General features: G+C 45.3%; 1 protein-coding gene and 1 pseudogene across 1 annotated transcript in view; one reads left to right on the top strand and one right to left on the bottom strand.

Annotated features, from left to right (window-relative positions):
- HS1BP3 (HCLS1 binding protein 3) overlaps positions 1-15,232 on the bottom strand; it is a 102,495-nt gene that overhangs the window by 85,587 nt on the left and 1,676 nt on the right. The window contains exon 2 of the mRNA XM_066596824.1: positions 10,051-10,216. Coding sequence (XP_066452921.1) covers positions 10,051-10,216 — 166 coding nt within the window. The remainder of the gene's footprint in view (positions 1-10,050; positions 10,217-15,232) is intronic.
- On the top strand, positions 1,187-6,504 carry LOC136616452 (fragile X messenger ribonucleoprotein 1 homolog pseudogene; annotated as a pseudogene).

Below are 15,232 nucleotides of genomic sequence, written 5' to 3'. Positions count from 1 at the left end.
TATATCAGCGAGGAGACCTGGACCTGCTGATCAAGGACTTGCGGGGAGAGGCAAGTATCAGCTCCTTTTTTTTTTCCACAGGCTGCGTGATTAGTTAGCAATAAAATAGTCAGATAACCCCTTTAACTCAGAATTCCCTAATAGAATGTACATAAATAGTTTTTTTTAAGCTCGACAACCCCTTTAAAGAGAATATGCTCCTGACGGACACATGGCATAAGTGGCACAGGATCATAACTCAAAGTCAATGGAGAATCTATGCACCTATATACTCACTGATGCAATTGTTTGACGGGTCACTATGGCTGCACATTCCCTTTAAGAAAAATGGAACCTGAAACGCGTTTGCTTGCCAGCTGACACAAGTGCCCCGATGGCTAAATTTCAAAGCTATTTTACTAAAAAACTGCAAGTGCACATTTCTTCAGAGTAATCGCCCTGGCTGGCTTTGTAACAGCTCATTATTTTTTGGCAACCCCAAGCCTAAACTGCTAACGAAAAACTATCAGTAGTGTTCCTGCCAGGAGTAGATACTATTAATTTAATTTAGTGTGTTCCAGTATCAGGCATGGCTTCACATGTTTCGTGACCACACTAATGGCGATGGAAGGTCTGGAATCAATCTGAAGTCATTTGATTCTCCATCAAAATAATGAAACAAATGCCAATAATTGTAATATTATCCTAATTCAAAGAGCGTGTCGGGGCTCCACCATTTTTGATTTTTTTTTTATTTATTACCCTCGGAGTTGAAAAGTTGAATATGGTGTCATTCAAGACAATAATAATCAGCCTACAAATGTGTTCTATGTTATTATTATTATCCCCCCTGTAAAAAAAATCAACATTCCCAAAAGCATAAAGGAGAACTCGCAGCTTTAGTATGTGGTCCCCCCGGTGTTTTCATACATAACTAAGCTATTTGTAATCTGCCAGAATTATGTCAGACTCCATCTGGAACGTCCCTGTTGCGTTGCGGCTGGCATCTGTCAAATGACTTCACTGCGACGCGCTTCAATACGGTAAAGGGAATTACGCTGTGTCAATATTCATGTAAGCAGTCCTAGATCGAACTCCAAATCCTTAAATAGGTTGAAGCATTAAGCATTAGTTTAACTTGGCAGCCTACGGACCCAGATCTCCTCGTGGTCTGGCATCTCTTAAAAAAAAAAAAAAATAGTCCCAAATGCCCAAGGTTTCGAGGCTCAAGAAAGAGGACAATAATGCTGAAAAGTGTTTTACCTGCAGTAATGTAAAGGAAAACTACAGTAAACCTAGAAAGGAATGAGAAAAGCAAACAGGAACTAGTCTTGTCACTACTGTTTGTCCTGATGAGCTATAAGCAGGATAGATCATCAATAGTTGTGGTCGTCCACTGCTCGGAATCTCTGCCGATCAGCTCTCAGTGTGGACAGCACTGGCAGAAGATAGCGCTGTCTGTATTGTAGTAGCTTAGGTTGGTACTACAGGTACAGCTCTCACTGAATTCAATAGGAACTGTAACGGTAGTACCAAACCGGGCCACTATAATGTTGACAGCGCTATCTGCCTACCAACACGGTCCACATTGACAGCAGGCCTGGCAAATACATTCTTCAAGGTTGAAATTGCAACACCAAAAAGGAAAGTCACGGATACCGACTAATCTCCAGCTATCATTGCATCGGAGACGAAAGTAGGACTCATCGATGAAAAGGCTAGCCCTCCATTTCCGCCTCTACTGCCATCCTGCTCTGCACCATGATATTTTCTGAGAGCGTTGGTGTGAGGTCAATGGAACACCTGTTACTGGATGGCTAGCTTGTAGCCCAATGTCATGCCTTGTGATGGACTGTGTAGACTCTGTTCAATGCCCTAGGATATGATGTCAAATTTCGGTCGTAGTACAGAATGGATCGCTACGCGCCATTCTTCTAATCTGATTCATCAATGCAAAGTTTTGTCTCTGTGCACCTCTTGCCATCATTCGAGTTCCTCGTTGTTCTCCCAACCAAATGGTCCACGCAACATTAAATAGTGCTGACATTCTGGCCTACGCACAAAGCAATCTGCTAAAACTTAGTGCTAAACCAAGGTCTCTCAGCAAAAGGATTCTGTCCCTGTTAGTTTGCAACGAGTGGCGATAAGTGGCCTGTCAACGAACAGGAGGCTTCACACAATCATACCACAAAGTCTATCTGATTTCTGTGTGTGAACGCCGAACGACATGCTTTGTCATTCTGCACTCCTTACAACTGGCCAAGAATCAGCCAGTGTAAAAGCAACCTTAATGTCCAGCTGATCTGCTCCACCTTCAGCCCGAGAGCTGCTGAGGAGCGGGGCTTAACTTTCTCTTTGTCCTCCTGCTAATAGAGAAGGGGGGAGGCTCCTGCTGCAGTCACTCAAAGGAAAGTGAAGAGGAGGGTTAGGGGGGGGGGGGGGGGGAGAAAGACTGTTCTCCTGGAACATGCACAAAACATTTTTTTACATATTTGTCAATTTTTTGTTTTTTTTCTATCTTCATTTTCTATGCTTTATGTTCCTCTACATGGAACGGAGAGTATTGTTGCAGGCGGAGACAGGAGTGTAATAATAGAGGGGGTACAGAGGTTGCATCAAGCCCTGGAGCTTGAGGGGGGCTCGGTGAATGGAACCCCAGCATTATATATATGGGGCCCTGTTACAGATTTTACATTGGGGCTCAGGAGCTTGAAGCTACGCCTTTAGTGGAGGTCATGACAACTGAAGAAAATTCTCTTGGGATATTTTGGATAATAAGTAGAGATGAGCGAGTATACTCGCTAAAGGCAATTGCTCGAGCGAGCATTGCCTTTAGCGAGTATCTCCCCGCTCGAGACGGAAGGTTCGGGTGCCGGGGCGGGGAGCTGCGGGGGAGAGCGGGGTAGAACGGAGGGGAGATCTCTCTCTCCCTCTCCCCCCCCCGATTCCTCCTGCTGACTGCTGTAACTCACCGCTCCCCCGCGCCGGCACCCGAACCTTCCGTCTCGAGCGGGGAGATACTCGCTAAAGGCAATGCTCGCTCGAGCAATTGCCTTTAGCGAGTATACTCGCTCATCTCTACTAATAAGCAGTACTTATAATAAGTGTGCAGCCGTAGCGGCTCTGTGGCATGCCCCAATGTTTTAGTTGTACTTGTGCAGCGTTGCACAGGAGAACCCTTTGCATGAAAATCATAGGCGTACAGGGGTACAGTAGAGGACCCAAAGCCTAATATAGTGACTAAATTGGTGGGAAATGAAATATCATTTAGCTCTTAAACTTTTAGGTTAAGGAGGAAAATGTGATTTTTTTGCAGCTTGGGGTCCTACTGCATAGACTGCGACGCTGCGCAATGTGTCATCGCAGAGTTCAATGTAGAACAGTATATAGCAAACTCCTAGCTGCCTCTAGTGGCGGCTGGAGGTAGTCAGTACTTGCAGCACATGGACCCTTCTTTATCAAGACAGGCGTTTCCTACGCCTGTCTTAATATAAACTGCATTGGCGTCAAATTTCTTAAGAGGTACAAGCGTCTTAAAGAAGCTTTCTGGGAGTAAACTATAATCGGCTTATCCTCAGGATAGAAAAAAAAAATAGAAAATCGCAGTTCATTTCCGCTCGTGGGCATGGAAAAGCGTTTTCCATAGCATGTCCTATGGGCAGTACTTGCTGGGGGATCCGGAGGCGAACACTTGCCTCTGATCCCACAATGCAAATACGACCGTGGGCATTGGGCCTAAGTCAATGGGACTTTGTAATGTTAAAATCGCATCGCATCACAACGTGCGTTTGTAGCATTGCGATGCATTAAAAAGAAGCCTCCATAGGAATACATAGGAGGAAAAATAAATAGTCGCACAACACAGAAGGAAGTGAAAACATCGCGGATGGGAATGAAACCGTTGGTGTCATATTCTGCTTTTTTACTGAGTATAGCAGCAGGCAAAAAAAAAAAAAAAAAAAAAAAAAAAAAAAAAAAAATCGCACAATTTTCTCGCCCGTGTGGAGCCATCCTGCATTCACTCATTCCACAGTCTAGCACAAAGTATTATTATGTATCATCAGCCTAAGGGCGACCACCCACTGGCGATTGCGTTTTCCGCGGGAAAAAAACGCAGCGATTTTTCCGCGCGTTTTTCGCGGCGTTTTCGCGGCTTTTCCGTTAATTTCCATTGACATTCATGGGTGCATTAGGAGAAAAATAAGGACACATATGCAACTGACAGTTCCTATGTTAAAAACGCAAACGCAACGCAAAAAAAACGCCAGTGGACAGGAACACATGTTATCTCTATGCCTGTGCAGGAAAAACGCAAAATGCAAAACGCAAAACGCAGGTAAAAAAACGCCAGTGGGTGCTCGCCCTAAGTCAGCAATTACCTGACTCTACAAAACTACACCAAGGCCAACTCATGCAAGGTGGACTTGTCCTCAGATTGGACAACTACCAGATGAAGAAGAGTAGATTTACTTCAGTCTGGCTATAGTAATACTTTCAAAACCCATCCCCAAGGCTAGTTTGTGTTTTGCATCCTCACCTGGGGCATGCTCATGGCCTGAGCGTGTTGTGCTAACAGTTAAAGGGCCTTTTGAGATTAAGTGGCAACCAGAGCGACAGATATCATTTCATGATGTAAGGTTCCCGCCGCAGTCAGGTTACTATAAGGACATAGACAAGGGTGGTGAAGTGAAAGGCGAAGATGATTTCATGGTTTATTCCAGAGCAAATGAGAAAGAGCCATGCTGCTGGCGGCTTGCCAAAGTTAGAATGGTAAAGGGCGAGTTTTACGTAACAGAATATGCGGCTTGTGACGCCGGTTAGAATGAGATGGTCACACTAGAGAGGCTCCCATCTGTCAACCCAAACAAGCCACCAACGAAAAACACCTTCCGCAAAGTGAAGTTAGATGTTCCTGAAGATGTACGGCAAATGTGTGCGAAGGAATCTGCTCACAAAGACTTCAAAAAGGCAGTTGGAGAGCTTTCAGTAACGTAGGATTCCAAAAATGGCCAGCTTGTCATCTTGTCTGTCAATGAAGCTACCATTAAAAAAGCGAATATGTTAAGCGACATTCATTTCTGAAGCCTCCGGACAAAATTGAAGGCCTTGATCACACGGTTGACAAAGTTGCGCGATTTTGTCGCACTGCAACAATGCTACAAATCGCATGTGTGTGAAGCCCATGTTTTCCTATGGGTTCCTTCACATTAGCGATGTTTTGTAGCATGCAACAGCCCGACACGAAAATCTCATGGGTTCGGCGATATGCCCGCGACTAGTGAGGTTTTGTAGCCCATGTTTCCCTATGGAGCCTTCCTCTCTGTTGCTTTTCGATTTTCGTGCGGTGCAATGCAACTTTGACATTAGGAAATCCTACTGTCAAAGCCGTAATCTCAGCCCTGGCTGTAGGGGGAAAAAAAGTATACATCACCTTAGAAGTGCTGTTCGGATCTCCGCTGCATCTTCTCTCCTGGTACTGTTCTTTTTCATCTCTTCTGGTGTGGATTGAAAAATCCCCGCCTCCTGGAAGAGCTGCCTCTGGTTGGCTGACACTTAGCCAATCACCGCCAGTGCTCGATGAACCAATCACAGGCATTCATCGAGCACTGGCTCTGATTGGCTAAGCGGCAGCTAATCACAGCCAGCGCTTAGAGAAGGCGAGGATTTTTCAATCCCAGGCCAGAAGAGAAATGCAGCGGAGCCCCAGGCAGCCCTTCTAAGGTGATGTATACTTTTTTTCTGCAGCTAGGGCTTATTTTCAAGGTAGGGCTTATATTTCAAGCCCAGTTTTTCCCAAAAATCCTTGCAAGTGGTGCTACAAAGTCGTAGTATCACTGCAAGAAACCACAACAATATTGCACTGACCAGCCATGCGATATTGCTGCACTTTCCTCATGGCAATGCCGTGTCACCCATGTGAATGAAGCCTAATGTTGAGGAATGAAGAAGCCAACAAGCAACTGGAAATCTCACGGCAGCTAGCATCCAGATTCCATGAGCAATTTATTGTACGAGAGGATCTGATGGGCTTAGCCATCGGCCCTCATGGAGCCAGTATACAACAAGCTAGGAAACTTCCAGGGGTGACTGCTATTGATTTAGATGAAGATATATTTATGGGGAGGACCAAGACGCTGTAAAGAAAGCAAGGACATACCTAGAATTTGCTGAAGATGTTATCCAGGTTCCTCGAAACTTAGTAGGAAAAGTCATTGGGAAGAATGGAAAACTCATTCAGGAAATTGTGGATAAATCAGGGGTGGTTCGAGTCAGGAGCTGAAAATGATAAAAATATTTCCCAAGAGGAGGGAATGGTTCCTTTTTGTATTGGTGGGCACAAAAGGCAGCATTGCCAGCGCGACCGTTCTGCTGGGCTACCACCTTAACTATTTAAAGGAAGTGGACCAACTCCACCTGGAAAGGCTGCAAATTGATGCCTGCACTGAGCAGGGGGTTGGACCCGATGACCCTGGAGGTCCCTTCCAACTCTTGAAAGGGGTTCTGCAAAGTTTTTTTTCTCTTTGAGTCTCAGGACCAGATTGCTGGCCAATAGCAGGGCAGCGCTTAGTGGAGGCGAACAGGAGACATATAAGCTGGGAATTTGGCACAATGTAGCGATGCAGGGAAACATCAGAAATGGGGGACAGGATAATAAGATGATGGCTGCACAATTTCTACCCATAAATAGCTGTCCATAAACATTGCGAAAACACCTTTCATAGCTGGAATTTTTGAAAATTAGCTTCACAAACGGAATACCTCTTTAAGCCCTTCCCGTTCCGGGGCGTAAGTTTACATCCTGGCAGCAGGGTACTTCCCACAATAGGGCGTAAACTTACGTATTGGGGATAGTGCGAGATCAAAAGATATCTCGCGCTATCAGACAGCGGGAGCCGGCTGTCACTGACAGCCGGGCTCCTGCTGCAACAGCGGGGGTGCATCGGAGCAGCGACCCTCGCTGTTAACCCCTTCCCTGCCGCGATCTACGTAGCTCGCGGCATGGGAAGGGTGCACAGAGGGAGCACGCTCCTTCTGTGACGTCATCGGACTCTCATGATTTAATCGCAGAGAGCCCGGATGGTTGCCATGGTAACAGGACGCCACCTACAGGCATCCTGTATTACCACTGCCTATGATTTCTGTAATGAGCGATAAGGCATTGCAGGAGAGAAGTCCTGCAATGCCTTATCATAGCAATCAGGGCTGGTATGATGCAAGTCCCTGTATTGTCGTGTCCGTAACGACGCGTACAGTAAGTTGCACATGCTTTTTATCCTGCATGGCAAAAAACATTTTAAAAAGACACTACTTTTTAGCCTTTTGCCTCCCAAAAAACGCAATAAAAGTGATCAAAAAAGCCGTATTTACCCCAAAATGGTACCAATAAAAACTACAGCTCGTCTTGCAAAAAATAAGCTCCGTCCATGGAAAAATAAAAAAGTTATAGGACTTTGAATGCAGCGATTTAGAAAAGAAAAAGATTTCCAAAAAAGGGTTTTTATTGCAGAAAAGTGGAAAAACCTAAAAAAAATATTAGAATTTTGGTATCGTTGTAACCGTACCGGCCCGCAGAAGAAATCTATTGTGTCATTTATGCTGCATGATTAACGCTGTAAAAAAAAATAAAATAATCTATGGCAGAATTGATGCCTTATGTTTCCATGCTATCATAAAAAAAATAATTGAATTTCCACAATATAGTCTATGTACCCAAATATGGCACCAATAAAAACTACAGCTCGTCTCGCAAAAAACAAGCCCTGATTTGGCCGCGTCGAGTAAAAAATAAAAAAATTATGGCTTTTAAAAAATGGAGATGAAAATCCGCCAATAATCGTTGTGCCCTTAAGTCCAACATAGGCCATGTCCTTAACCCCTTAATGACATGGCCTATTTTGGCGTTGAGGACCAAGCGATTTTTTGGTATTTTTCCATCTCCATTTGTCAAAAGCCATAACTTTTTTATTTTTCCGTGGACGCGGCCGTGTAAGGGCTTGTTTTTTGCGTGGCGATCTGTAGTTTTTATTGGTGCCACTTTTGGGTATATAGACAATATCGTAAATTTTTTTTTTTTTTTTAATGATAACAGGGAGAGAAAACGCATCAATTCTGCCATAGATTTTTTTTTTTTTTTTTACAGCGTTAATCATGCAGCATACATGACACACTAAAATTTTTCTGCGGGTCGGTACGGTTACAACGATACCAAAATTGTTATATTTTTTTTAGGTTTTTACACTTTTTTGCAATAAAACCCCCTTTTTTTGGAAATCTTTTTTTTTTCTCTATAGCTGCATTCAAAGTCCTGTAACTTTTTTATTTTTCTATGTACGGAGCTCTTTAAGGGCTTATTTTTTGCGAGACGAGCTGTAGTTTTTATTGGTACCATTTTGGGAAATGTACGGCTTTTTTGATCACTTTTATTGCATTTTTTGTGAGGCAAAATGCTAAAAATTAGCATTTTGCCTCTGTTTTTTAGCGTTTTTTTTTACGCTTTTTGTCGTACAAAATAAAAAGCGTGTTCAACTTTTTGTACACGTCGTTACGGACGCGTCAATACCCAATATGTGGGGTTTTAGTTTTTTTTCCCTTTTTTTATGCTAATATTAGAAAAAGCATAAAAAAGGGGTTTTTTTACATTTTTTTTTTTACATTTTTCTTTTTTTTACACTTTTCTTTTCTTTTTTTTTATACTATTTGAGTCCCTCTGAGGGACTTACATCACTGTGCCTATGATCGCTGTCATAAGGCATGGCAGAGCTACTGCTCTGCCATGCCTTATCGCTTGTACAGCGATTATAGGCACAGGCAATACAGGACGCCAGTGTCTGGCGTCCTGTTGCCATGGTGACAGGCCGGGCTCTCGCGATAACATCGCGAGTTCCGGCCGGAGACACACAGGGATCGTGATCCCTCTGTGAACTCTTTCCCTGCCGCGATCTACTTAGATCGCGGCAGGGAAGGGGTTAACAGCGGCGGGCGCATCTCCGATGTCCCCCCGCTGTTGGAGCGGGACGCCGGCTGTGACTGACAGCCGGCTCCCGCTGCGGGATAGCGCGGGATCACATGTGATCCCGTGCTATCTCCAGGACGTACCAGGTACGTCATGTTGCGGGAAGTACCAGGCTGCCATGACGTACCAGGTACGTCCAGGAGCGGGAAGGAGTTAAAGGGGACATGCCAATCAGGAGGCTGGAATCGGCACATGTGACGGGGCGGAGCTACGTGATGATGCGTACAAGGGGCGGAGCCAAAACGCCGATGGTGCCAAGCCGAGCCGAAGGGAGAAGACCCATCTGCGCAAGCGCGTCTAAAAAAGCAAGAAGACACCGAAATTAGACGGAGCCATGGAGACGGGGACGCCAGCAACGGAGCAGGTAAGTGAATAACTTCTGTATGGCTCATAATTAATGCACGATGTATATTACAAAGTGCATTAATATGGCCATACAGAAGTACTTAACCCCACTTGCTTTCGCGAGACAACCCCTTTAAGTGGTCAACTACGGCGGAGGTTCCGTTATGGTTTGGGGAGGTGTTATGTGGCACGGTCTCAGTCCGTTGGTTGTAGAACCATGAACATGGAGGTGTACCTTGACACTCTAGACAATAATGTGCTGCTGACAATGTGTATAATACTCTGGGAATGGTCAGCCATACTTACAACAAGACAACGCGCCTCGTCACAAATCCAATGCTGTTTATGTTTGCTTGAGAATATGGATGTTTCACAATTGGACTGACCTGTGCAGAGTCCGACCTGAACCCCACTGAACATCTCTGGGGATGAACTGGAATGTTAGGTCTGGATATCTTCTTTAAGAGAACTTGTCAGACGTTTGCAGGATGAATGGAGGGAAACACCAGCTGAAGTGTATCAGACGTTAGTAGAAAGTATGCCCCAGAGAGTATCCAATGTCATTAGGACCAAAAGGAGCCCCAGTAAGCTAAAAGAATGGAAATAACTACTACTTCGGATTCTTCCTCGGCTGTCCAATTACGTTTGGCAGGATAGTGTAGTACTATTGTAGGACACGAGTTAGTGAGTAATGATCACCGATTTGTACTTACTACAAACTGCACCACGTCCTCAGGCTTGTGTCTGACGGTTTTGAAAGCAGGTAGAGAGGTGACGACCACCATCTGATATTCTACGTGTCCGGTCATCATCTTCCCACGGATCTCCTGGTATTCTGGGACCCACATATCCATTCCCGTGTGCGCATTCTGAACCTGCCTGGAGAAAGTCATAAGTCAAGTGACCACAATGTATTTAGGGCTTATGTATATTGGAATTTTTTTTTTACTGCAAATTTGAGTTTCTTCGCCATATTTCAATCAGCTTACGGCCATCTGCCAGGGACGAGGCGACCTCTTCAGATAGGTCATTGCTCAGTCTAAACATGCTTACATCTCTTAAAGGGATCATACCAAGATTGACTTTTATCACCTATCCACAAAATAGGTGATAAAAGTCTGATCGATGGGAATCTCAGTGGTGAGACCCCACCGAACCTGAGAACGGGAGGGTCTGGTTTTTGCCTATCCTCCTCACTGTAGGCTCACTGGACGCCCCGCACTGAGGAGGAGACTGAATGGAGCAGCGGTTGCGCACGTACGGCACTGCTTCATTCATTTTCAATGGCACTGGTGGATGGCCAAGCGCTTATACTGAGCTATTTCGATTAGCCCTATTGAAACGAATGAAGCGGTGCTGTGCATGTGTGACCGCCACTCTATTCAATCTGACATCACTGTGGGGTGTGCAGCGAGCTCACAGTGACTGAAGAGGTGGACTCAGGACCCCCATTCTCGGAATCGGTAGGACCCCTGCCGGTCATACTTTTATTACCTACCCTTTAGTGATCAGGTCAATCTTGGCTCAACCGCTTTAAGACTTGGCCTACAAAATGAACTCAGGCAGGTAGGATCTGGCTATACTATATATTAATTAAGGGCGGCTTCACACAGATATAAGCGCAATTGCAAAGCTTTTTGCGCGCGTCGCTGTATTTTACCGCACTTTTTCTGCGAGCAGGGCATGCTCATTTGCGCACGGCAAACAAACACCGATTGAAATGGCTAATTAGTTTCAAATATATTCTTCTTCCACGGAATTGCGCCGTGTTTCACGCATCTTCTTTGGTATTGCGCACGCGTTAACGCACCCCTATTGACTTATAAGGTGACCTTTGGTTCGCAAATATGCAGAGATAGAGAATGTTCTATCTTTTTTTGCATGGCTGAAAATGGCACGTGCAAATTCGTCTGTGTGAAGGAGCCCTAAAAACAGCTTTGGACAGATGGCAAGGGGTGCACGTTCATTTTGGAAGAATTCATGCTCCAGAAAAAAAGAAAAAAATTGATATATGTCACGACCTACAGGTGTAATAACATTACATGAGTTGGTTATTTGCCGAATTCCTCTGTTTATTCATTGAATCAGCATGTATACACGTTTCGAGGTTCGTAGACCTCTTCCTCAGCACTTGCTGGGGATGTACGTCTGACTGCTGATGGTATGTCTTTAGGAGGGGTGTGTGGTCTAAACGTTGACCCAGTTGGGTATAACCGGACTTGGGGTGGGCTGCCCCTACCACACATAGGGACCCTCTCCCTTCACTTCTATAAGAATCTCCAGCCTACTACTCTCATCATTCCTTGCGTCCATTTTTTCCTCCTACGGTTTTTCCACCATTTGTCTACACTTTGTGATTGTTTGCTTTTGCATTGCAGCCATATCAGCATGAACCTGCATACATTTATGTCACTCTGGATATGCTAACTACGTATCGCAAGGGCTCCCTTATATTAATGGAACAACCCTTTAAGTGCAATCTGACCAGTGCAAAGCATTGCGAATCGCTCCTATAGGTTAGAGACCGTATAGCTGCTACCTCCAGATGCACATTCATGGTCCACCCCTCTCCTTACAGATTACCCAGAAGGCTTTCTATGCACACTTGAAAGAACAAAAACAAAATTTTGTAAGTTAGAACAACTGGACATTTGGACAAGAATGTGAAATATAACCAATGCTTGGAATCTGTGCACCAAAACCGGAGAATATGAAATTCATGCAGTAATTTGATTTTTCGTCTTAAACAACAATATTCCGTATGATTTGGCCCCATTTCCTCCCACACTGGCAATCTCCTGTAACGCCAATCATTAGGCAGACCTCCGGGCATTAGAACGTGATGACAGAAGATACTTTGTAGCGGGGCCGGCACTGGATCAGCACCAAGTAAAGGTTAGCACAGGACACCGGATTGTGCAAAGTACCGCAGACCGTGCATAGGAGACTAGACAGCCACGGCAATGATGCCTCCCCTGCCGAGCGACCAGCGGGACCAGGATTTTGTGGCAATTCCCTCCTTACCGGACCAAGTGTGTTTCGCCCCATATCACCAGAGCAATGTCCATAATTTTCCTTTAACCCTTTCACTTCCAAACAAAGACAGAAAATGGTAACCACTGACTTCTTCTGCAGATCTACGCTGGCTTTACGTATGCACATCTGCGCACACACGCTTTTCTAGCCTCTGCTTATTGTGCGGGCAAATACATCCGTGTGAATCTAGCCTAAGAAACCATGGCGCTGCGTCGGACAAGCGGTATACCAATAGTGCCAGACGGACCACATGACTTGGGCAGAGTTCATTTGCTTTTAGGCATTTTGTTTTCCTACTCTGTCATGAGAAGAGAAGAGTGCATGCCGGCCAAGAACGGATCCGTCCTACGAAAGAGAAAAACGGGCCCAACAGACCCTGCTGACTCTATTGTGGCATGTCAAGCTTTCGGAATTCCGGACAAGATAGCTTAGATTTAGTGCTGACTATGCGTCAGAGGCTCCAATGGGTGTGGACTCCTGACCATCTACCCTGTTTCCCTGAAAGTAAGACACACCCTGAAAATAAGACATAGCATGATTTTCCAGAATTTTTGAGAATGCAAAATGATTTTTCAGGCTTTTTGAGGATGCTTGAAATATAAGCCCTACTCCAAAATTAAGTCCTGCTAACAGTTAATTTAAAAAGTCAATTTAAATAGTGTCCAGGCAGCTATACATGTAAAAAAGTTAAACCTTTTTGAACAAAAATTAATATAAGACACGGTCTTATTTTCGGGGAAACACGGTAAATGGTATTGCTGGATATCCCATTTGAAAATCAAAAAAGGTCAATTTCAAATAATGCCCCCTTTTGTGGACAAAACAGTGTCCACTCTTCTGGAAAGAATTTCCACAAGATTTCGGAGTGTGTGGGCGGCAATTTGTACGTGTCAGCCAGAAGTACATTTGTGAGGTCAAATACTCATGTTTGATGAAAAGAATCCTAGAATCATAAAAAATCCGACTCCTCCAAATGATCTCAAAAGTTTAAAAAGTTCTCCTGGACTTTTACTATGGATGACCTAGTCTCAGGACAGGTCATCAATGGTTGACCGCTAACGGGGATCCAAGCAGTAGACCCCCGCTGATCTACAATTATGGTCAGGGCTCTGTGTAGACATTCAAGCTCCTTCACACCAAACTCATCCCACCATGTTCTTAGGCTTGTTTCACATGGGACGGATATGCTGCGGAATTTCCGTGTGAATTGTCCGCACGGCAATTCCACAAGCGGTTCCTAATCCTAGGATTGGCCAGCAAAGAGGACGAGATTTTGCAAAAATCTCGTCCACACGCTGCGGCCAAGCCGTGCAGAAACTGTCATGTGGTGCGGAAAACAACGACGCAGAACGTCAATTTTTTTTTTTCCGCAACGGCGTCTCTTCTTTCTATGGGGAGAGATGGCCGCAATGGATATGCAAGTGGCGAAGCCGCTTCAAAACCCGCAGCTGCACTTTTCCGGCTATATTCTCACGGTTTTTCGGTGTGGTCAATTCCGCTGGAAATCCATCCCGTGTGACCCCAGCCTTATGGAGCTGGATTTGTGCCTAGGGGTATGGTAAAACAGGAATGGGTCTTCAGCACGTTCTCGAGCGCGATATTGGCCTGATTTCATGCTGGCCTGTGTGAAATTAGCCAAGGGCGTTGAAACTAGAGATGAGCGAGTATTGCCCTTAGCGAGTACCTGTCCGCTCGAGACCAAAGGTTCAGGTGCCGGCGGCGGGCAGGGAGCTGCGGGGGAGAGCGGGGCAGAACAGAGGGGAGATCTCTCTCTCCCTCCCCCCCCCCCCCCCCGCTCCCTCCTGCTGACTGCCGCTACTCACCGCTCCCCTGCGCCGCCACCCGAACCTTTCGTCTCGAGCGGGCAGGTAGTCGCTAAGGGCAATGCTCGCTAGAGCAATTGCCTTTAGCGATTATACTCGCTCATCTCTAGTTGAAACTCAATATTGCGCTTGCCAAAATATGCAATTTCGCCGCGGATGTGCGGCGTTTTTGCATCAAAACCGCCTTGCATTGCTTTGGTGAAGTAGCGATCCAGCGTCGCGGTTGATAGCAGAGTGTTTCCCATTGTCTTGGAAACAATGGGCGATGCAATGGCATGCCCAAACATAGGAAATGCCACGATTTTATTTTCCGCATCGCAACACGGTGCGATGTGGAAAAACATCACTAATGCGCATGACCCCATTCATATGAATAGCCCTGTTGACTAATGTCAGCCCTGGCGCAGTCCACGTGAAGGTCAGTGGATACATGGACGGCGCACAGACGTGAAAAATTCTTGCCTGGAGGAGCCCTAGTGCCAGTTTCACACACGGCGCCGCTAAAACGCTGGGATATTGATTGCGACGCTTTACCACGATTTTTATCGGTGTTTGCGAACACATATTACGGTGTTCAACAGTAACCACAACAAATGGCCCCAATTTAGGGAAAATTACTGAAAAAAATATGGCCGCAATGTATGAAAACACCTTTAGGTGTTCAAACCCATTAGGCTGGCAGCATTGTGGGGCATGCCCAAGTGTCCATATGCCCGCGTTCACACAAAGCAGATTTCACCCTTTTAACACTCTGTACCAAAAGTGTGGAATTTTATGCGGTTTTTGCCCTGAATTCGATGTGGATTTTGGCATCGAATTTCTGCAGCGGAAATTGCGCTATGTGCGACCGTATATACGCAAAGTTACATATACTGTAGTGCCTGTATACTGGAACAGTTGCCCATAGCAACCAATCAGATTGTAGGAAGGCTGGAAATGAAAGCTGCTACACGATTGGCTGCTACGGCGAATCATCAACAGGGTCGGCAACAGAAAAGTAGCGCAACACCAACCTGTCGGGAAAAAAAAATATCAG

The sequence above is a fragment of the Eleutherodactylus coqui genome, chromosome 1, assembly GCF_035609145.1.
Source record: "Eleutherodactylus coqui strain aEleCoq1 chromosome 1, aEleCoq1.hap1, whole genome shotgun sequence".
Lineage (NCBI taxonomy): Eukaryota > Metazoa > Chordata > Amphibia > Anura > Eleutherodactylidae > Eleutherodactylus > Eleutherodactylus coqui.
This window is presented reverse-complemented; position numbering and strand designations above follow the sequence as displayed.